The sequence below is a fragment of the Rhododendron vialii genome, chromosome 3a, assembly GCF_030253575.1.
Source record: "Rhododendron vialii isolate Sample 1 chromosome 3a, ASM3025357v1".
NCBI lineage: Eukaryota > Viridiplantae > Streptophyta > Magnoliopsida > Ericales > Ericaceae > Rhododendron > Rhododendron vialii.
The window spans coordinates 9,348,112-9,370,085 of record NC_080559.1 but is presented as its reverse complement, the minus strand read 5'-3'; the positions used below and the strand labels follow the sequence as shown (position 1 = coordinate 9,370,085).

Here is a 21,974-nt window from a genome sequence, read left to right as displayed (position 1 = left end):
TTCTCTAAGTTCCAAACAGGCCCTTAAGTTCCGGATCAAATATGTGATATTCACAGATTGCAGGGTAAATTTTGTGAAACTAACGTATAATGTGTGTCAGCCCTGCTGCTGTTCGACCAGAATCAGAACCCCCCATCTTCTTAAATCGCACAAATCTCAGCAGCTCCGGGGACGATCGGCGGCTCCTCTGGCAACGGTATGAACAGTTTCTTCTTCTTCTTCTTCTCTCTGTCTCTCTCTCTCTCTTTCTCTGTTAGTTGTTTCTTATGGGCCATGTTTCTGTTCAGAAATTATATATTTTTTAGGTTTTCTAAATGAAAGGATTAAACATTGAGTCCTTCTTTTGAGAATTTCTATTGGGGCCTGGAATGGGTATGACCAATTGTGTTGCAATGTGCTTCACCAGTCCCCTAAGCGAACTCTTGAGGATTGAGAATGTTTTTCACTGAACAAAGTCAAACGATGAAATCATTTGCATAAAGAAACCAACTTGCTACAGTTCAAGAAGATAAAAACTAAGAATTACTTTTGATTTCAAGAAGTATCACCTAAACATTACTCTTCTTTGTATTCGCCCATGGTTTGATTTTGAGCTTATTAATCGATTATTGGTGCTAAACTTAAGGTAGATGTAGTAAAGTTAAAATCAAAATGGGGTATTGATGCCCAATAGAAAACGTTATTTTATTTGATCCGTGGCCGTGTGCATTATTCCCGGAACCTGTTGTAAACATATCCTGGTTTCTTGTTGTGATCTTATTATTCTTGATGCTATTGTGTGTGTGCATTTCGTTTGTAGCCCGACTTTGCCAATTGGGTCTTCAATTGCTTCTAATGTAGCTGAAATAATTTGTCATGCTACTGGTTTCCTCAATTGTCACGAGCGTATGTTTGAGGATTTTCTGTTATGCCCCCAAGCCCAAGGATCCCTTAATATAATTAGGGGTAGGCGAATTCGTAAACTTTAACCAGTTCCTCAAGGACATGAAAGATAGATTCGATTACACTCTTGATGTTTTTTTTTTTTTTTCCTGATATTAGCTTGCTTTAAGTAAAGTCCAATTAAAGTTCATGAGACATTATCAATCCACGTCTGCATAAAGTTGGACACAAGGTCTGTTGCCTATGCTAGAATACTATTTGGACGAAGTTCAGTTGTTCCTCTAATTAAAATGTGTCAGATGATGATGCAATGGGGATCGACATCAATGCAATATGGGAAATATTATTTTCGGAAAAGCATACGGTTTTTATCCAGCGGAAAGTATCGCATTAAGTTGTAGCAAGTATGGCACGCAGTTAGTGAAGAATGTAAAAGTACAGTTATGCCTATTACTGATTTATTTTTCCAGTTCTTTACTTGGTTTGGAGATGGCTTGATGAGAAATAGAAAAAGTTTCCTATTGAGGTCTCTTCAGTGTTTTGTCTGTGAATTTAGAGTTTTGGGTCTCAAAAATCTTGTAAAGCTTGTAAGTGCCATATGATATTTTATGGCTGGTATTAAGTACAAATTCCACCATTTGGAGCGGTCATTTTTGCTGGGATTTGTTATAAATGATTGAGAAGTTACATTATTAGTGTTCTTGTCTTGTAAATGAAGAAAGTGAGAAGTGATTTTCATAGCTTGTTGCAAATAGTGGGTTTATGTCTGTTGTAAATAAAATCATGAAGGAAAGAAACTACTAAGTGCTTGTACTGCTAGTTACATTGGCAAATTATTACTAAAAATTGTAATTTGGGCTGGGTGATCAGGTCTTGCTCGTTGTGTATTATCCCTAGAAAGTGTTGCTGAAAAGGACAAGGGTTTTTTAGAAGTTTTTAGTCAAATGGAATATTAGGTTCAAGATTGGTTATTTGGAAGTAGCGGTCCTTCGACTGAGACTCGTGCTTTCATTGTAATTAATGTGATGTTAATGTGTTGGTTTACTGTCATCCTTACTTATTATATAAATAAGATGCAAGGAACAACAATCTATTTCTGTTCAGCAGCCTCCCAGATTATTATAAGAACATGTTGTTTTCCTTTGTCTTAAAGGTTGATATGTTTCTTATATTATGAACCATACTTGTATTCTCAAAATTCAAACACTGTTGTTCATTGAGGTTAGTAGACCAATTACATTTGGTTTCTTCAGAAATTGGACCTTACGCTTCTATTGGCTGGAGAGTGTTGGAAGTGCTTGGTATTTTACTATTTTAAATGACAATTGCCATCATCTATAGGTGAAGTGAGGACGGTCGGGACTTACTAATATTAGTCACAATGTCACATTTCAGTTGGTATATTTGAGTATGAAATATTAGCTTCGTGTACTTTTTGATTTTCTTTTTGCTGTGTTTTTGTCTGAATAAGGTTTCGTTTGGATGTCTAAAAATGCTTCCTTTTTGTTTCTTGAGCTAAGCTATTTGGGGTGTCTAAAGTCAAGCTTTTTGTCATTTTTGAGAAAGAAGTTGAGCTCTTTTAGGTGTCTTTTTACTAAGTTGCTTGGGCCACCTTAGGTGTTTTTTTTGGCTAAGTTTGAACAAGCTGCTTGGTGCCAATTAATGGTTCATATAACAAAAATTAGGACTTCTAATCCATGCGACTAGAAAGCACATTATAATCACGTATTTTAAATTTACGGTGTATGAAAAACTCAAAAAAGTAATGATTGGTTTTTTGTTTTTGGTTCTTTTCTGGCAAATCTAAAGGCCTCTCTATTGATCTGAGTTTTCCAATTCTCAGTAACACTGAAAAACAACAGTGAGTTTCTGCTGAGTGCTGAAAGGATGCAGAGCAAGGAATCCTCCCTCAATGAAGAAGAATCATTTCCCGTTCGAAAGCTAGAGATTTCAGACAAAAGAAAGGGTTTCATTGAACTGTTGCAACAACTCACCGTATGTGATTCCGTCTCCGACAAAGAATTCGAAGGAAGATTTCAAGAGCTCAGTTTATACGGTGATGACCATCTTGTTTGCGTTATTGAGGATAATTGTTATGGGAAGATAGTTGCCACTGGAAGCGTGTTCATTGAAAAGAAGTTCATAAGGAATTGTGGCAAAGTTGGGCATATTGAAGATGTTGTAGTTGATTCGAATGCTAGGGGAATGCAGTTGGGAAAGAAAATTATAGCGTTCCTTTCGGATCATGCTCAATCGATGGGTTGTTACAAGGTGATTCTTGATTGCAGTACCGACAACAAAGTATTCTATGAAAAATGTGGCTTCAAGCAGAAAGAAATTCAGATGGTGAAGTATTTCACTTGAGGCACTATTTATTTTTTATTTTTATTTTTTGCTGTCATCTGGATTTGAGATGCAAGTCCAGCAGTAATTGTGGGTCTATTTTTACGTGAAGAGTCTCTCTCTCATCTCTCCCTGGAGTTCATCTTTTGGAAATTGCAATGCATTGAAAGGGTTGCAATTTGCTATTATTCCTTGGGTAAATACGGACGAACTAAATTCGGAGGGTGAAATATTTTCACTTGCGGGACTAAATTATTTTTTCTTCTGGATTTGTGACACAAAAATGCTACGCGTACAACTGCTGTGTTGATTGTGCGCGTAATTCTGACCGTCCAGATGTATTTGGACGGTCTAGATTTTTAAAAAACTCTTCCATTAATTTTTCCGTGAAAGAGTTTGAGCGAATCATGTGCATTTATTACAGTAATGGACGGCTAGAGATTAGTTTTGTGTTAGTATTTTACACAACCTTAGCTGGGCAAAGTTGAATGGGAAAGAATAATAGTGATGATTATGTGATAGAATAGCACTAGCTCATTGGCCTCATATTATGAAATTCGCTAATCGGTTGCATACTATGAAAATTGCTAATGATCGTGACAATAAATAGTCTTAATTGTGGTAAAAGATAGCCACGTGTATAAAAATCGATCAAGAAAATACAGTATTAAAAGTCTGGAGAAGTTAAAAATTAGGGTATTTATGGAGAAAAAAATCGAATAATATATTTATCTCAAAGTTTTTCAAGCATTTTTAAATATTTTGGGAGATAACTCTAAGGTTCCGTTCCGTTAAAATTCTTATTTTTTTAAATATTTATTTCTCGTTTTACGAGACAGATCATTCTCTCAAAATACATCATTTTTAATTCAAAAAATAAGTACTCCTAAGTCCTTAATCGGACGAACCTGCAGTTAAGGGAAGAATAAAATCAATTTCAAGAATGAACTATAAAGTGTAGTACTAAAAGTTGTGAGTAGTGTAAAAATAAAAGAAAAGTTGGGCGTTTATCAACCTTTTTGTCTTTACTTTTTTGAAAACTAATGAAGAAAACTTGTTTTACTTTTTTAAAAACTAACGAAGAAAACTTGTTTGGTAACAAATTTTTTCTTTTTTGTTTTTCATAGATTTTTTTATAGTTTTTATAAACTATGAAAACTACAAAAAAGTAGTATTACATAAACCTGTTTCTACTTTTAATTTCTTATTAACAAAAAACTGAAAACTGAAAATGTTACCAAACGCACTTAAAAAAACGGTTTTTGTTTCGAAGTTAAATGTTTGACATCTTGGACGGTGGTGATTGTGTATGACAATTTAAAAAGTAAACTTGAACTATGGACGCTAGCGCAGACGATACTATCTCTCTCCCTCCCTCGAATAAAAAAACGGCGACAGAAATACTGCTCTCCCTTTAACCATTCTTCTCTCGCAATTCACTCCTTCTCGTAACCCTAAACCCTAAAATTGTTCTTAATTTCTTTCCCAAAAAGGGGATTTACGCATATACATACACGATATATATTACACACGGAAGAGATGGGACGAGTATAAGCTTATATAGAGGCGTCGTTTGTTCAAATATTCCTATGCTGTATACATACTTTTGATTTTCAGTCACGATTTATTATTATTATTTTTTTTAATTTTTGTGTGGATGATTCATATTGTCGGAGAATTCTAAGCCGGATTGCGGCGGAAATGGCGTCGAGTTTCCGGCAGTGGGAATCGGACCCGCTGTTCTCTGCCGCAGAAGTCGTTCAAGACTCGGCCGACAGGTCAGTTTTCCTTAATTTACGCCATTACTTTTTTATTTATGTAATTGGCAAGTTTCGGTGCGCTTATACACGAGTAACCTAAAAGATTCAGATTTGGTACCAATTTTGGAGGAGAAAATTTCTCTTCCAACTTTTTAGGTCAGTTTTCCTTAAAGTAGGCGGCAATAGTTTCGGAAAGGAGAGTTGAAAGAGGAAGGGGCAAATTGGGAAAGCCAATACCAATTAAACGGCCAATTATTCTGTCCTCAAAATTTAGGCGCCCCTAAACGGGCAAGCATTGTGGGATGGAGGGAGTTAATTTGAATGAAGCTATGGGTGCATATACAGGTTTATTATCTTGTCCGTGTTTTCGTTTTGGTAATTTAAAAGAAGTTAATTTGTATTGAGCTATAGATGCACATTGTTCTGTGCAAATGTACATTGTGGTAGTGAACAAATTACAAGTTGGTTCATGCTACTGTCGTCCTTTTTCATCGTAGGTGCACAATCTAGAAACTTGCTTTGATGTTGGTTTTCCATCATTTCCTTGCTAAATATATCCTAACGGGGTTCATTACCCATGGTGGTCCTTTTTGTACATCTGTTGCTCCAAACTATAGTGTTGGTTGAGGGGCTTCTATTCTTCGATATATAACTTCGTAAGAATAATTATTGTCATCTTTTATTTATCTGGGCAAGCTTTTTCCTTTTGTGTATTTTGTATTATTGTTATGCATCCATGTGGAACGGTTTGGATTCACTCATATTGATAACTTAGCATTTTGTTACGACTTTAGGATGGAATCTCTTTTTCGTCTTTTATTGCATGAGCAAAATCTTGTTCAAGAGGATCATACAGACCAGAAGCTGCTCAAGTCGGTAGAGTATCATTGGCGTGATCTTGCAACTACACTGGAGACAGCAAAATGGCAGGTGCTTGTCAATTTTTCCGTTGCGTTTTTGTTATATTCTGCTGTTACTTTACCTTAGTCATTGTTTTCTAAGCAGTTGGAAGATTTTGAAAGAGAGGTAAGCCTGTCAGCTACGATGGACAAGTCTCACACAAGAGAAAATGTAATTTCCAGACACAAACAGTTTATCAGGGCCATTAGGGAACAAATACTTAATGTGGAGAAAAGCTTGGGGGACACATCAGTTGAAGATTTACTTAAAAGTACTCGGGGTTTGAATTTAGATGAACAAGACAGAAATGGGTTGCAATTGTTTATTTCAGGTGAAAATCCAACTGAACTTGTTCCGAGCCATGACTTGGAAGATAGTAATATCCTGAGAAGATTTCTTGATCCAGCCGCAAAATCCAGTTTAAATGGTGAGATTGTTGAACACAATACAGAAGAAACTGAGATCTCAAAAATGAATGGGGTTGTGCATTTAGACCATAATTTTGAGTTTGAGGACAATAAATTAAGGAAGGTAGGCTCTCATTATTCCGAGAAGCTGGCTTTTGAAGCGCCATCATCTGTTTTGGAGACAGCTTCTGATAGACACGGTGAAGATGGGAGTTGGGATCTGGAGGCTAATCAGGCCACTGATAAAAGCTTCTTCCGTAAGAACAAGTTGAGAGGATACTACAGAAGAATCAACGTCTTTGGGTCGTTGGGTAACTTATGGCCCCCATATCGCGGAAGGGATAGGAGGAGTTTCACGAAGAGATTGAAAGACGGAGAAGAACAAAGGCATTCCCATTCCTACGATAATGCTTCTTATGGTGCACAGGTAATATTATCACTTAGTCTATTTTTATGCGTCCTGTGTGTCACGAGGAAGCATTAGAGGATAAGACTAGATTCGCGAACTTTTTTCTTAAAGAGTGGCCAAATTCGAATGTTTGGTAGTTGCCCAATTTTACGACTCTGTCCTGTTGATTTGGGTTGTCTATGCGTATTGCAGATGCTGTTTTAGGTCTGAACTCAAGAAATTGAAACAATTCACTTTCAACTTCCTAAAAAGGGAGATAATGAATAGACCTATTCATTCTGTTGTCTAATTTCATTCACTGAAAAGTGGCAAGAATTTTTTGGATGAAATAACACCTGATAATGCTGTAAGATGAAAAGCCATTGCAATTGTTGCGCTACCCTCTTTTTAGCCGAGCGAGTTTTGTTGAAGTAAATGCAAAAGGTACTAGGACTATGACAATGTCACCTTTCCCAAAGGTGATTTGAAGATGGCAAATGAAGAGTGTCTGGAGACAAGGTTCTAGATTCTAGTACTGGTCATGCACTGGTTGTAAATTCCGTTTGTGTGGTAAAGCAGTATCAAAATAGTTGGTGGTGCTAGAGACCCTGAATATTGTTGAGATTGCTGGTTGCGTAGCAAAGATAGGTGGTGGAAAAGAGTAGTTTGAGGTAAGTTCCAAAAGAGAGGAAGAAACTAGGAGAAGTCAAGCAGCAGCTCTAAAGAGGAGAATGTCTAAGAAGCAAGAGGAATAGAAAAACGCTAAAGGGAGAGCAGGATTCGTACCTAGGTGCCTGTTAGGGTTTGCACTGCTGGTGCTCCAGCGGACAGAACATGCTGTATTTATCTAGCATTTAGACTAGAACTAATTCATCCAAAAATGAACATGCCTACAGGCCCTAATGAAGTAGAAGCCAAGTTGAACAGGTAACAACTTCAGTAAAGTAATTGCCAAGCTCGTCACTCAGTTTTGGACTAGAAAGAACTACTAAGATGTACAAATTAAAAAATACAAAATGCCACCTAGACGTTAAGCATCGTCCTTAAAGTCAAAAACCATATGAAATTTTATGGCTCTCAGGTAGTTTTATTAATTTCTTTGACTTAAGCTGCCTCATAGGTTTGCATTTTCTCAGCCTTTATTGGTGCTATGATTGGTAGTCATTTAGTATTTGTTAGTTTGGTAATATTTTACTTGTATTCTTGTCTGCTACATTGGACTCAAGTCATGCACTAGGGTGTTGGTTTGTGCTCAGGCACTTGTCTGAACTTCAAATCTTAGGGGCAGGGATACATGCTGAGAAGATGCATGGTCTTTGTATGTTTGGTCTTATTTAATTATGTCTGTTTCATACGCTGGTAAACCTGATATTGATGCAGATATATTTAAAATCATAATGTGCTTTTTGCACTTTTTAGAAACCATAACTTTCCAAAAATTGAATGGAAACGAAACCGGGAGTAACTGCTTCCACTTGGAACTTTACTGTAAGCAGACAAGTGCCTTTATAGATCAAGACCAATGTGCATTATTTGTGGCATTACTCTAGTGCATGCATTTCTATGAGAATAGAATCATTGTCTGTCCGATGGACCAAGGACCAGTAGATCAATTAGTCATCTCAAATGATAGTAGGGAAGAGTAGGGTGGGAGTTTTCTGGACTGTTTGGGAAGATTATCCTTTTTGTATTCAATCTCTAGGGGGATTCATATTAGGCGGGATGGGGTTTTGATTTCCCGTTTGATTGGGACTCAAGGCTCTGGTTGGGTTGGTTTGGTTTGGCATGTGTTTTGATTGGGTCCAAGATGCTCACATATTAGTATTTTCGGGGCCAATTATGCTTAACTCTTTAATAATTCACCTCTAATGGAGAATTTAGGGGAACATTTTGGAGAACTTTTATGTTGTGCTTTCCTTCCAATTTTCATTTAGAGTATTTATGGTCTCTTTCTAGTGCCCCATATCGCGTGGATTTGCGCTTGTTTGTGGTGGTAACAGTATTTTATGTGTTGGTCTTTATAGAGAGAGATGTCATCAACTAAGCTTCAGTTTTGTTCTTCATTATTCTTACGACAATGCGCTAAATTGGCAGGGCAATCTTCAACAAACGAGCTTAGCCTCTGGATACAGCTATTTTCAAGGACTGTTTTTGGAGTTATTAGCAAGACTCATGCAGTATGGCTGGGTTGGGAATTGCAGGGCGAGATATCAAAGATCCACTTATTTTCTTCTAGTCGGTCGGCATTCCAAGCAATTGATATCAGCAATACTGGTTGCTCTGATAATGTTAGGTGAGCGCAGCATTCTTGAAGCAGTTTGACCTGATATGACACATGCCCTGCTTGAGTTTTATGGGCAAACCGTAATTAATTGATGCGCTGTGAGAACCTGATGCATAGCTACTTTTCAAGATCTTATATCTTTTCACTCTCGGATATACTCTAGTCTGAATTTGGACAAAGGAAGTGTAGGGATTTACTTTCACAAAATTGAAATCTTTGCCCGTAACAAGTTCCTCCAAAAATCCTTTTTTCCAAATTGGATGTGTGAATGGATTCACGAAGGAAAGAAGACCAGGGTCAAGGGAAACGTATAAAAGGATAATGAAGTAAAGAAACTAATTTGATTTTGTGGGTTACCCTAATAAATTTCTTTTCTTGGTAAATACCTCCACAAATCTGACCCAAAACCCTAGTTCATTCCACTTGCACTCAAAATTGAAATTCAAAGATGTGCTTATCCATCTTTGCTGTTTCCACCATGCAGGTATCCTGGCACTCTTGGTTGCTTGAGCCTTCTGTGTACCCTGTCAGCCATCTTATGTTTCTGCATGTGTGCATGTCTTTGTCGAAATATATGTCTGTGGGTGTTCATCTCCATTTAGACCTCATTAGACCTTGTTTTGCCAAGTCTTATCCAAAGAACATGCGTGTGGAGCGCAGAATCAAGTGATGACTATTTGGTGAAGTCTATAGCAGTGCTGAAGGATTCTGTTGTGTAATTGCAGTATCCTTGGTCCTAATTGGTTATGTTTCAAGAGCAACTGTGGATACAGAAACTGTGCCTTGCGATGATGATTTCATCTGTAATCATGTACCGTTCATCATTTATAATCATGTACTTGCTTGGCCAAATCCTGCAATTCTGCAGTTCCCATTCTGATAAGACTGCTACACTGGTTTACTGATTTGACATTTTGCACATATTGGTATTTCAGATTGATTTTGCAAGCCTCACCTAATAGGCTCATAATTAATTGAAGAGTAATAAGTACAAGTATGGAATCAAGCTCCCAACAAATAACAGGACCAGTCAAATGGAAAGCCAATACGTAAAAACACCAACAGGAAAACACAGTTGTCTAAGGAATATGGTTTTGTGAAGGGTTTACGGAAGGAAGGGATTCTTTATGGTTGTCGTGGAATATGGTTTTGTGAATGGTTTACAAAGGGAAGGGATTCTTTCAGAAAGTGATGGCAAATGCTTAAAACAGAAGCTCCTGCTAAAAGCACACCTCAAGTCATTACAAGTAACAAAGCGAGGACAGAAAAAGTAGGACCAATGAGTTTAGAACCCCATAAATATGTTGCAAGGCTCATGAAAATTGAAAGATATCAGAATCAAATATAAAACATAATGCTTTCATCTTCGGAGCCTGTAATTTACACAGCCAATAATTTGGAGGCGTTTCTCATCTCCTCCCCTCGTGTTCGAATACAGTAATACATGGGCAAAATGAATACACCCGGTCATTCCCTAATCCTTTCCCGTTCGAATACAGTAATACATGGGCAAAATGAATACACCCGGTCATTCCCTAATCCTTTCCCTTCCCCGTCGCCATATTCCATCCTGGGGGAAGACGGAAATGACATCAAAAGGAAAACATAATGCATAGAAGGAAAATATCTCAACCTCTATTCATTTTATCAAATTTAAGGCAAAATATACAGGCAAACATCCATGAAATCCCAGCGTCACAGTCAGAATTCCCAGTCTCCCAGACACTCCAATCACACCTCCAGGCCTTTGTAGTCTGACACAAACAAGTTCTTACCAGCATACAGACATTTCTACCCTTCCAATGGGTGTTCTCTTGCAGATATCCCTGTTACGCTGGAGCTGCAGAAATTGAAGGTACTTGGAAATGGAGTACCTGAATTTGGTCTATTGTGAAACCCCCCCTACACAAGTGGAATTGAACTCATCAACTTTTGGGGCATCTAAAATAAATGCTTCACTCTCTTGTTTAAACGGAAGTTCATTAGCGAAAGGAGGAATACGTCCAAATGTAGCACTCAAAAGAATGTCTATTTACAGGTCCTGCAACATGCATTCTTAGCCCAACTAAGTGTCCATATAAAGGAGCACATGACAAAAATAGAAAATGTCAAATCTTCCCATATGTTCTTGATTAGACGCTTGCATGAATGTTGGGCAAGAGAAAGCTTGCTGAATTGTCGAATCTTCACTACTTTTTGGGTACATATTCACGAGGACAAAGCAAAATTATTTGTTTCAAAGAACACAGTCCCGTCTTGAGATACACTAGCATTCATGCATCTTCAGAAAACATATCATTTGGTGGGTGGGGCATGTAACATAAACATAGGTCTCACCCTCCTAGACACCATTAAAGGTACATAACAACTGTGAGATAAATTCATGCATACCCAGTCTGCAGCTTCACCGAGATAACTCCAGAGACAACTCCTTTGTTATGTGCAAGGAGAATTGATTGGTCATCTCCCAACACAGTCCAGTGAGTCCACAATTGCACCATTCTCTGTAAGATGATCAGAAGGGCTAGGAATGATTTCCGCATTGCTTTCTCTTTGATTTTCTTTGCCTCAATCGTCTTGTACAGCACAAAGCACACACTCATAACTACGGATGTGTCCCGTATTTTCCTAGAAGATGCTTGCATGAATATTGGGCAAGATAGAACTTGCTGAATTGTCAAAGTTTCGCTTCCTTTCGTTACATATTCAAGAATACAACACAAATAAGTTTGTTTCCAAGAATGTAACTGAGTGTTGAGATACGTATTAATTCATGCATCACCATAAAACATTTCTTTAGGTGGGTTGGGCATGTAACTGAGTGTTGAGATACGTAACAATTCATGCATCACCATAAAACATTTCTTTAGGTGGGCTGGGCATAGAACATAAACATAGTCTCACCCTCCTACATACCAAAATTTCCATAAATACAGAGAGAATAAACATAGCATGTCGTGGTGGAACCGCAGCTGTATTGAGAGAAGCCTTGTTGTCATGTTCAAGCAGAACTGATTGATCATCTCCCAATCAGGTCACAGTCCACAAAAAAGGGACAAGGAATAATATATTTCCCTTTTTGTTTGCATGCATTGCCTTCTCTTTGATGTACTCTACACCTTCACCAGGGATGTACCTTCTCACGCCACATATAAGTTACGCTACCCACTAAACATATGTTGGCAATGGACACCGAAAGGAGTTGAGTTTTGTTCACCCTCCAGAGGGTGAACATCACCCTCCTTCCCATTGGTTGAAATGGTGTGGATCCCACACAAAGTGATGTCATGCTTACCAAAAAGTGTATTGCATGGTAAGCATGACATCACTTTGTTGTGGTAGGATCCATACCATTTCAACTAATAAGAAGGAGGGTAATGTTCACCCTCTTTTAAGGAGGGTGAACAAATTGCACTCCACTGAAAGGAGTGCAACCAAAACTTTAAACGCCAATAATTTCCCCCACAAATTACATTGCATTCTCATCGAAGAGTACTTTTTCCCTTTGAAAGTCCATTGACCAACCTATTATAGGTAGCAATATCAGGTATAAATCCCCTATCCAACATCTCATCCACCAAAGTTTGCCCCTCCTTCCTTCTACCTTCCCTTGAATATCCATAAACCAAAATGTTGTAGGTCATGCCATCTGGATCCAAACCCTTGCTCGAACCCAGAAGCCTCAGTTTATTTGCTTCTGTTGCTTTTCCCGCATTGCACATATCTCGAAGAAGACAATTATAAGTCACACTATCCGGAAGAATACTCTCTTTTAGCATCTTCTCCATCAACATAACTGCTTCTTCAGTTTTACCCAATCTCCGTAAGCCTTCAATCAAAGTTGTACAAGCAACCAAACTAGGAGCATTCCCTTTCCTCCATAGCTCATCCATTACCTCCACCGCTCTCCCTGTACTCCCATCCTTACATAGCCTCTCAATTATACCAAAACAATCAAACCCCTTAGGCATTACTCCTTTCCTTGAGAAATCAATCAAGAGATTGCAAGCCTCCAAAACCCTACCCGCTCTACAAAGTCCACCAATCAAAATATCACAGGTGACGGTCGAAAACTCACACCCCAACTCAATCATCTCAAACGCCATCCCGATTCCTTCTTCAAACTTCCTCTCCCTAAAAAACCCCTGAATCAAAGTATTAAAGCTGACGACATTCGGTGCACAACCCTTGATCCTCATCTCTTTAAACATCTCCAAAGCTAGCCCGAATTGCGAATTCCGACAATAACCATTAATCAAGATGTTAAACGTAAACACGTCCGGCTTAACCCGATCCTGAATCATCCTATCGTAAAACTCCAAAGCCTTTTCATGTTCTCCACACTTAACATAACTATGAATCAAGACATTGTACACAGCAACACTAGGCAACCCATCAATCAATTTACGCATATAATCAAAGCAAACCAAAGCATCATCATATCTACCAACCCTACAAAACGAACTAATGGCGCAGAGGAAAATGGGTTCAGTTCTAGGGCATGAGAAAATACCGTCAGCGCACGGGCAGGGGTTGGAGACCATGAATTGGAGGAGAGGGAGGACGTCATCGAGGCGGTCGGTGGCGGCGAGGGTTCTGGCCATCCACTCGAAGGTGGAGTGGTGGTGGCGGAAGGCGTCGAGGGACGCGGCGTGGCGGAAGACATGGAGGTCGAGGTGGGTGAATTTGGGGTGGTGGTGGAGGTGGGTTTTGAGGAAGGAGAGGAGGTGGTTGGGGGTGAGGGGGGAGGGGGGGAGGTGGGATTGGAGGAAGTGGGTGAGTTGGGATTGGGTGGGGGTGGTGTGAGAGAGAGAGTGGGTGGGGAGGGGTGGGGTGGTTGGGGGGGAGGGAGGCGGAGGATGGAGGGTGGTGGTGGGAGGCGGAGGAGGGAGGGGGAAGGAAGGTGGGTTTGATCTGGGTTTTGGAAATTTCTTGAGGACCATTGTTTGTTCAGGTTTCAGCAAGACATCCCCCATTTCAATGTACTTAACTTCTAATAAGAGTTTTTCTTACAAAAAAAAACTTCTGAGTTAAATTATACTTTTTTCCGCTTACATTTTACCTCGACTAATTCCTTGGGCATGTGCAGTCCTCCTATCTCACATGTACGAATAATTACCGGGCCTAAACCTAAGTAACCCAAAGAGGAGTGAATTATGGAGTTTCACCATAGTCACACTTTTACAAAGTATCATATTTTTTCTTTGGCAAGTCACAAAGTATCACTATAAATTCTAACACTAAATCCTTAATCTCACACTTCCGACTCTAGGGCTTCAAGAACATCTACTGGATTGAATAAGTTTAGTTGTTTTTAGGTTTTCTTGGCCATTTCTAGATGTACATAAACCATTAGAGTCTGTATTTGTTATTGTTTATTTTGAGTTTCGGGAGTGTTTTCATTATCTTATTTAGATACTCCGCCCATTGAACAAGAATTCTTGTGATGTCAATGTCATGCAAGTGGTTGTGCTTAAATGGAGGAGGTAAACGCATAATGCATTTCATATACATTCACGTAGTTGTTCCTTGATGCATTCTTCATGGATTCTTCATATTCCATATATCAAGGGAGGTTGAGGGGTGCGCCTTTAAGGCTATGTCACATGTTGATAGGGTGAGGGCGTTGGCCTGGGATGCATTTTGATCGGTCATATGTTAGGGCTCGTATTTTAAGGTATAAATACGCCCTTTTTTCCCCTTTAGGGTAAGTGGTAAGTGTGTGACCTCTCAGCCCACTTTGGAAAGAAACCATTTTTCCATTATATAACTTGTGAGTTTAGGTGAATTAATTGCATACTTTGTTCATCTTTAGAGCAATTTAGAGTCATACTTACACTTCATGGATGTCTTCATCATCTAAGATCTCTAAATTTTGTAGTCATAAAAACTTTCATCACTTCCCATCAGATCATATCACATTTCATTCATTTATGCTTTCAATTCTACTCGGCTGGATAGATCCGAAGTGAGTGAAGATTGAGGTGTTGAACTCGTGGTGGCTATGATATCAAGAAGGGGCTCAGTGACCTCCATCAAATTTGAAGAGTTAGGTTAATTCGGGATTAGTTTGTAATTCCTTCATTATAAGCACTTGTAAACCTTTTGATTTATAGTAATTTGGTAGATTAGGCCATGATTTTCTCTCCTAGGAATATCTGTCCCTAAGCCCTTTCTCTCTTTATTATATTGGCCCTTGGGATTTCACTTGAAATAAATCAAGTGCCTTGTTATGTTGGTCCTACAAGAGTTCACACCTTGGAAATCTTGTTCTCCATATTTAAGTGATATCTGGTCATGATTTATCGAGGTGACTTTAGGTAAATGTAGCCTATAGCTAATTAGTTTAATGCACACTTAGCCAAAAAAAAGAGAACAAATTAGTTTAGTATTCCAACTTGTCTTTTTCTAATATATTTTTGCCTTCTCTCATGATCATTTTGTAATGATTTCAACAAACATCATTATTAACTTGCTAGCACACACATGCGTTTTCTTTTAATTTTTCAATATGGTTTAAGCAATAACACGGCAGTGGAATCACTTTTACTTTATTGCAAAGACGAAAGATTTAATATCTGCATATTTTATTGCGTAAGCATATGTTTCATATGGGGCTGGCCCTAACATTTTAAGGGCTTAAGACGAACTTAGAAAATGGAGCTCTTTAAGCATTTTACGAGCAAAATTATAAAAAGATAACTCAATGTCAGGAAAAAATAAAATAATTAAGATTCAAATAGATTGAATTATACAAATATTTAGTCTTACAAAAACAGTAATGCTACACACACAGATTTTGTGCACAGATTTTTTGTGGGGCCTACTACGGGTTCCACACAAATAATCCAAGCCGTTCATTAAATGTAAAACATTTTTTCAAGGGCCCCCGCTAAAAATCAGCTCAATCCGATATCTATAAGTGTTTGATTCAATCATTTAACTTTTCATTATCCTGAGATTCGAATGAAAAGTTAAATGATTGAATCAAGCATCTATGAGTATCGGATTGAGCTGATTTATTGCAGGGGCCCTTGAAAAAATGTTTTACATGTAATGAACGACTCGGATTATTTGTGTGGGACCCGTAGTGAGCCCCACAAAAAATTTGTGCACAAAATCTGCGTGTGTAGCATTACTGTTACAAAAATTCGAAACGGTCACTTAATTAACGATCATTCTTCTTGCATTTTAGGTGGAAAATGTACTCATCAAACTTGTATAATCATTTTTTTCTTAAATGAACTTAATTTCATGAGCCTTTATTGAAAGTGCCTTTATTGAAAGATCACTACACCATTTTTTTGGGGCCTCTCCTTTTGGCAATTTTTTCATGGACCCAAGGCGAAAGGTTGAATGCTTTTTTGATTACTTTAAAAGTTTTTTAAAATTGTAGTACTCAATTTGATATTGTGAATGTATGGATTTTGCGTTTTCCTCATTCATCTAGAGCGTAATTAATAGTTTCTTTGCGCTCATTTTTTTTTATAACCGGATGTCTGGGCCAGCTTGTATTAAACACGCACCATGCAAAATACTCTCCCTGTTTGTGTTAAACACGCACAAAAGAAAGAGTCGTCCCGTGCGCGAGACTCCAGCTGCTGCGTCGCAACATAACGCTTCTCCCTGTGCCAAGATGCTCTACCTTGTAGTGCTGCAAACTGTTTAAGTCGTTTTATCAGGAGATTGTGCAGTAGCACTCATGGCGGGTACACGATATTGACTAGTGGGGCATGGTGCCTCGAAGCCCAAGTGAAGGATGTGAAATGGATTCCACTCTGCTAGAAAAAATGGCTTCTAAAACTGAAAAAAAAAACGGTATTCGTCCATCATGGGCGACGAGTAAGATGACTTGCAAAGTATGTTTTCATTCGAAAGATTCGAGGACAAGTGAAGATTAGCATGTCGCAAGGGCGATTTCTAGTTAAATAACTTCTCAGCAACAGGGCATGGTTTTGCATACATAATGAGCCTTTGCCTCTGGTTGTAGATGTACCAGGGTGGGAGCAAAGACTCATGAGGCTTCGTTTCCGCTAAACTACAGGTAGTAGTCTACGACTTGTAGTTTAGTGGAAACGTGGCCTGAGATCGAGTGATATATTGTGAGGTTCTGTAAATTCAAACTCTAGAAGTGAAAAATATACCAAATACATATAAACTAGCTAGATTAATTCAGGTATGCTTTCCAAAACAGGCTTCCATCCTTTCGTGCTTCCGTCGCCGTCTTGGTTATTTTCGAACTTGTCATTCTGATCATCTGTGCTTTGTTTCTTCTGAAGCTGAGAAACCATGTCTTCAACTGAAATTCCTCCTTTACTCAACATCATTTCAAGCTCTTGCCTACTGATAACCAGCTTTATCCTCACAACTCCACTTCCTTCACTTGCTTCTTCTACCTCTGGATTTGCAAATTTGACCCTTTTCTTCTTCTTGACTTCCGGTGGTACCACTGGAAGAGGGAGGAGGTAGTACAAGCGACCACCAATCATAGCGGAGTCCGGCCTGAGATGCCGGACGACATAAAGCGTGTCAGATATTGCATGGCCAGCAAAATCTGACAACACTTGGTGAACCTTGATAGGGGATTTGTATTCAAGGACTTTCCCATCTGTCTTCATGACTTTTATAACCCTTTCCTGCATAACCAAACAATTCCCCATGGTTATTATACCTTCACCACAACCTCTTGCTTAATGAGGTGATCTAAGTGTCTAGTTTGGTAATAGCTAGGGTGAATTCTGAGCAAGGTTGTGGGGAGAATAAGATGTTTGTATTTATAGGAAAGATTTTGTAACTGTGCCCTTGTCCTGTCTGAATATTACAGAAGGACCATATGCCACTGTGGATCCCACCCAGTTGATTTGGTTGGAATGTTAGCAGAAGGCAGGAAAGTCCATTAATGAAGATTACTCAGAGTTTTGAGTCATATAGAATATTGTTGGGTCTTCCTTTTCCATTGAGATAACCAAATTTAAAATTGGATAACCAAACAAAATCAAGTCTTAAGTCCCAATTAATTGCAACCAGTTAATGTTCTAGTAGTAAGTGTGATGTTTTGCGTACTGGCTGTCAACTACCTGAAATAGAATTTTTTTTTTCTTTATGTGGGCTTACCGGTTTAGAACTGGTTACGTGAAAGATAAGATTCTAAGTATGATACATAAGGTGGTTACGTGAAAGATAAGATTCTAAGTATGATACATAAGGAATAATAGGTAAACCAGGATAAAACAATTTTTTTTTTTTCAGAATTGGTTATTATTTGGGCCCTAGGCGTCCTATCATGCTAAAATAATTAAGGATCACAAATGTTTCTTTTTTCAGTTTTCTTAGTTTCACATTGATTTTTTCTTTGGTTATTGAACTTCTTGTATGTCATTTTCTTATCAACCCAACATGGCAAGAGTGTGAAACCTGTTCCTTGCTTTCATTTGGAGCATTGTTAAAAGTGAAAAAGAAATCATTTAAAGCATGAGCTTAATTACTCTTCTTATGACTTACGGAGTATTAATTCAGGGTGAGTTTTCCCTAAAAAGTCACTTGACTTTTTTTTCTCTATTCAATTTTTTTCGTTGTTTGCTAGTTTTGCGTTAAGTTTTTGTGGATTATTAATTCGTCTCGATTTTAAAAATCGACAAAAGTAAAATATTATGATCAAAACTCTAAAGTTTTTCAAAAAAAACCAATAAAAATCTATTTTTTGGCTTATTAATTCAGGGGGAAAAAAGAGAGAGAAGCCAATTGACTTTTAAGGTAAAATTCAGCAACTGTATATAGCAATTGCGTGATAGTTTACTTATGTTTGAGTGACAACCATGGTTTTACTGTTTTTAGTGGTTGGTGGGTTAGCACCAGACACCACCACAGAGCCTATCTAGCTAGAGCCAGTTGGGCATGTACACAAGAGTAAGTATATGAAATATGTTAGGTAAAATACAGAGGAAAACCAAAAACTCGCTAGTTTTACTGATGTACACGTAATGTATCTACTCCCTCCGTCCCAAAATGATTGTTCGGTCCGCAAAACGGAGTGATAAAAATAATGCAATTTTTTCAAAAAAAAATTCAAATTTTTTTTCACAAATTAAAAATACTTATTGATATCTAGTAAGTTATTAAAAAACTTTTGATTTTTTTTTGCAAAAATTCTATTATTTTTAACACTCCGTTTTACGAACCGAACAAACATTTTGAGACAGAGGGAGTATTAAAATACTACAGTAATTTTCTTCCTTTTTGTCTCCTCCCGGGACCCTACCACTCCCTCATTCTCTCTCCTTCATCCACTCTATCAACGAGATCGACGGCGAAGTCCAGGACAAAGAGGGTATCCCACCGGACAAGGATGATGGAGGTCCGACGACCTCAACGACGTAGTTCTTCCTCTCTGCAATGAGATCGGCGTCGGTCTTCTCTCTCCTCTCCTGGTCCTTTCTCGCCCTTTCTAGAAGCCCTAGAGGTAACTCGTTGACTCGCTGTGGTGACTCGGTCAAATTCGCACCTATTCCGAACGATTCTCACCTGTTCTGATCGTTTTCTGCAAGTTGAGATGAAGGTGGCATCGACAGCAGAGCCCAAGAAAGCTACGCGTTGGAATACAGAGCCTGCTGTAGAGAAGGCTTGAAAATTGCCTAGCTAATGAACTGTTCATAGCAATTGTGGCTCAAATTTTACCTAATTTGGTGTACATGCTATAGTATCTAGTTAGTGGTTGACAGTTTCTAGTTAGTGGTTGACCACTGTGCACAAGAGATTAGAAATTCCCACTAACGGCCCCTTTGACGGTAAAAAACGAGGAGAAAAGAAAGGGGAGCTTTTGGACGGTGAGAAAGAAGAAGGGTTAAATAAGACATTTTTTTTTTTGTATTTTTCACTTCATTTTTTATCAAAATGTTCAATCTAAATGAATAATTTTTTAAGAAATCACAATCCTTAATTTTCTTTCTTTTCTCATGAAATCACTTCATCCACACGGGCAATAAGTTGACTACATGAATGCGTCATTGACCATTATAAAATCTCTCTTCCTTATCAGGTGCGATGCCATCATGCCGACTTCGAGTCTTACCTTTGCGAATTACCGCTTAATTTCCGTTCCTTAGTGGCCTACTCCCCTCCTTTCAAAGTAAGGCCGTAAATGAATTAAGCTATTTGTGAACTGTTCGAAGTTCGACTCGATAAAAACTCGTTCGAATTCGATTTGTCTACTAAATGAACCAAAACTGAGCCTTAATTTTAGGTTCGTTTCATAAATGAGCCAAATATGAACCTAACAGTATTCGGCTTGATTAGGCTCGCGAGCTTGGAGTTTATGTAATCATAGGAATTTTATACATGTACCTTATGAAAATTTTAGAACTTGAACAAGGATAAACATTTACAATTACTAAAAACTTATTTATGTATATATTTTTATCATTTTATATATGTATGAACGTACATCCCAAATTGTTTGTCCGGTCTGCAAAATGTTAACTAAAAAATAATGCAATTTTTTTAAGAAAAAATTCAAACTTTTGTCACAAATTTAAAGAACTCATTGATATTTAGTAAGTTGTTGAAAAACTTTTGAATTTTTCTTGCAAAAATTGTACTATTATTTTTAAGACTCAGTTTTGTGGATCGGACAAATATTTTGGGACGGAGGGAGTATTTATGTACATACAAAAGTCTAATGGTATACATATGTACACGAAAAAAATGGTGCTTGATCAAGCACCCTACACACATCAGATGCAGTTGATTCCCGCGTAGGGCCCCCTAGGTTTTTTTTAATAGAATTTTTGGACGGCTCGGATCGGCCGTCCGGTGGTCGGAGACGGCCCGGCGCGGCCGTCGGTATGATTTCGATAGGGTTCTCACCGGTACCATTAGCATCACTCCTTAAAATTTTAATTACACGGTTAGACTTGTATGAGAACATAAATATTATTGGCTCATTAAGACTCGTGAACAAGCTCGAGTTCGACTCAAACCTAGGCAAGCTCTGCTTGAACTAGGCTCATCAAATTTTCCTTCAGCTCGAGTTCGAGTTTGCTAAAAAAAACTTAACGAACGATTCTGAACATTTTGATATTCAGCTCATTTACGGTAATCAATTGTTGACTATATTTTTGTTTGGTTCTATTGGGATTACGCTTTAGTTTTAGGCTTAAGAGTTGTTCTTGTGTTTTTTTTTTTTTTTGGTTTGCCCTTTACCCTTTTTGGGGCTTCGGTTGACGTATGATTGTCGAGGGTTGAATGCCAACCCATTTTTCGTGTTGTTGTCACGTGTCCCTTTTACCCTTTTTACTTATTTAATTAAAGATTAATGAAATCCTTTTTTTGCTAGCTGTTGCGTGCGTATGTATATATTTGGGTACTGCATGTATAGCATGAAAGGATATATATGTAACGACTTTTGATCTTGTTTTGATTCTTTATCAATTGAAAGTGATTCCTCTTAATGAAAATGGAAGGGCTAATTATGTGCTGGTTTAATGACCTGATGTCAGCTCTTGAAAGGCATTTTTGAAGTATTTGCTGGAGCATGTTGAAAGACAGTGAAATTTTTACATTTTAATAATAATAAGATGGATTTCAGTAATCTTAGGGCCTGATTGGATGCATTAAAGGATTAGAGATATACTATTATCTTATCCTTTGGGAACAATATATGAACACGATATACTATTATCTTATCCCTTGGGAACAATATATGAACACGTAAATCTTGTGTCTCGTGTCTATCATTCCAAAAATGTAGTAAATTTTTTTTGTATTTCAACAAGGTTACTTCCACGTAACTTCAAAAGACCCTATTTTGTGCACTGCTGCCAGAAATTTGTTCGCTATGTATGTGTCAAATCTAGGGATGCTAAACGAACCACATAGCTTGAGCTTGGCTTGACTTTTGGCTCGTTCAAACAAAGTAGAAGCAAAGCTCAATCAATTTTCATTGATTGTTTATAAATTTAAGCCAAGCTTGAGCATTTAGGTGTTTGGCTTGATAGGCTCGTGAACAAGAGGTC

General features: G+C 38.0%; 4 protein-coding genes across 8 annotated transcripts; 2 read left to right on the top strand and 2 right to left on the bottom strand.

Moving 5' to 3' along the window:
- Positions 1-34: 34 nt before the first annotated feature.
- LOC131318902 (glucosamine 6-phosphate N-acetyltransferase) lies at positions 35-3,477 on the top strand. 3 transcript variants are annotated; one of them, XM_058348942.1, is made up of 3 exons: positions 63-125; positions 176-196; positions 2,726-3,477. In XM_058348942.1, the coding sequence occupies exon 3, from the start codon at positions 2,770-2,772 to the stop codon at positions 3,244-3,246; it is 477 nt and encodes a 158-aa protein (XP_058204925.1). In that variant the 5' UTR covers positions 63-125; positions 176-196; positions 2,726-2,769; the 3' UTR covers positions 3,247-3,477. The 3 variants fall into 3 exon arrangements, with proteins under 3 accessions (XP_058204924.1, XP_058204925.1, XP_058204926.1); XM_058348941.1 differs by having other exon boundaries at positions 35-196; positions 2,745-3,477; XM_058348943.1 differs by lacking the exon at positions 63-125 and having other exon boundaries at positions 138-187; positions 2,743-3,477.
- A 1,110-nt stretch (positions 3,478-4,587) lies between these two features.
- Positions 4,588-9,902, top strand: LOC131318894 (uncharacterized). 2 transcript variants are annotated; one of them, XM_058348929.1, is made up of 5 exons: positions 4,588-5,003; positions 5,780-5,915; positions 5,991-6,719; positions 8,775-8,973; positions 9,449-9,902. In XM_058348929.1, exons 1-5 carry the CDS (start codon positions 4,927-4,929, stop codon positions 9,472-9,474), a joined length of 1,167 nt encoding a protein of 388 aa, XP_058204912.1. In that variant the 5' UTR covers positions 4,588-4,926; the 3' UTR covers positions 9,475-9,902. The 2 variants fall into 2 exon arrangements, with proteins under 2 accessions (XP_058204912.1, XP_058204913.1); XM_058348930.1 differs by lacking the exon at positions 4,588-5,003 and having other exon boundaries at positions 5,778-5,911.
- Positions 9,903-10,588: 686 nt separating this feature from the next.
- Positions 10,589-13,912, bottom strand: LOC131318892 (pentatricopeptide repeat-containing protein At2g36240). Of its 2 annotated transcripts, none has more exons than XM_058348926.1 (2): positions 11,356-13,912; positions 10,589-10,866 (listed from the first exon to the last, which is right to left on the bottom strand). In XM_058348926.1, exon 1 carries the CDS (start codon positions 13,905-13,907, stop codon positions 12,447-12,449), a length of 1,461 nt encoding a protein of 486 aa, XP_058204909.1. In that variant the 5' UTR covers positions 13,908-13,912; the 3' UTR covers positions 10,589-10,866; positions 11,356-12,446. The 2 variants fall into 2 exon arrangements, with proteins under 2 accessions (XP_058204909.1, XP_058204910.1); XM_058348927.1 differs by having other exon boundaries at positions 10,589-10,804.
- Positions 13,913-16,812: 2,900 nt separating this feature from the next.
- On the bottom strand, positions 16,813-17,723 carry LOC131318898 (uncharacterized). Its single transcript, XM_058348937.1, has one exon. The coding sequence runs from the start codon at positions 17,622-17,624 to the stop codon at positions 17,127-17,129; it is 498 nt and encodes a 165-aa protein (XP_058204920.1). The 5' UTR covers positions 17,625-17,723; the 3' UTR covers positions 16,813-17,126.
- Between the last annotated feature and the right edge of the window lie 4,251 nt (positions 17,724-21,974).

Coding starts and splice junctions, on each gene's coding strand:
- LOC131318898 (XM_058348937.1), bottom strand. CDS start 17,624: ATGGGGAATTGTTTGGTTATGCAGGAAAGGGTTATAAAAGTCATGAAG.
- LOC131318902 (XM_058348941.1), top strand. CDS start 90: ATGTGTGTCAGCCCTGCTGCTGTTCGACCAGAATCAGAACCCCCCATC. Junction 197..2,744: donor CGGCGGCTCCTCTGGCAACG/GTATGAACAGTT, acceptor GAAAAACAACAG/TGAGTTTCTGCTGAGTGCTG.
- LOC131318892 (XM_058348926.1), bottom strand. CDS start 13,907: ATGGTCCTCAAGAAATTTCCAAAACCCAGATCAAACCCACCTTCCTTC.
- LOC131318894 (XM_058348929.1), top strand. CDS start 4,927: ATGGCGTCGAGTTTCCGGCAGTGGGAATCGGACCCGCTGTTCTCTGCC. Junction 5,916..5,990: donor TGGAGACAGCAAAATGGCAG/GTGCTTGTCAAT, acceptor TTTTCTAAGCAG/TTGGAAGATTTTGAAAGAGA. Junction 6,720..8,774: donor ATGCTTCTTATGGTGCACAG/GTAATATTATCA, acceptor CTAAATTGGCAG/GGCAATCTTCAACAAACGAG.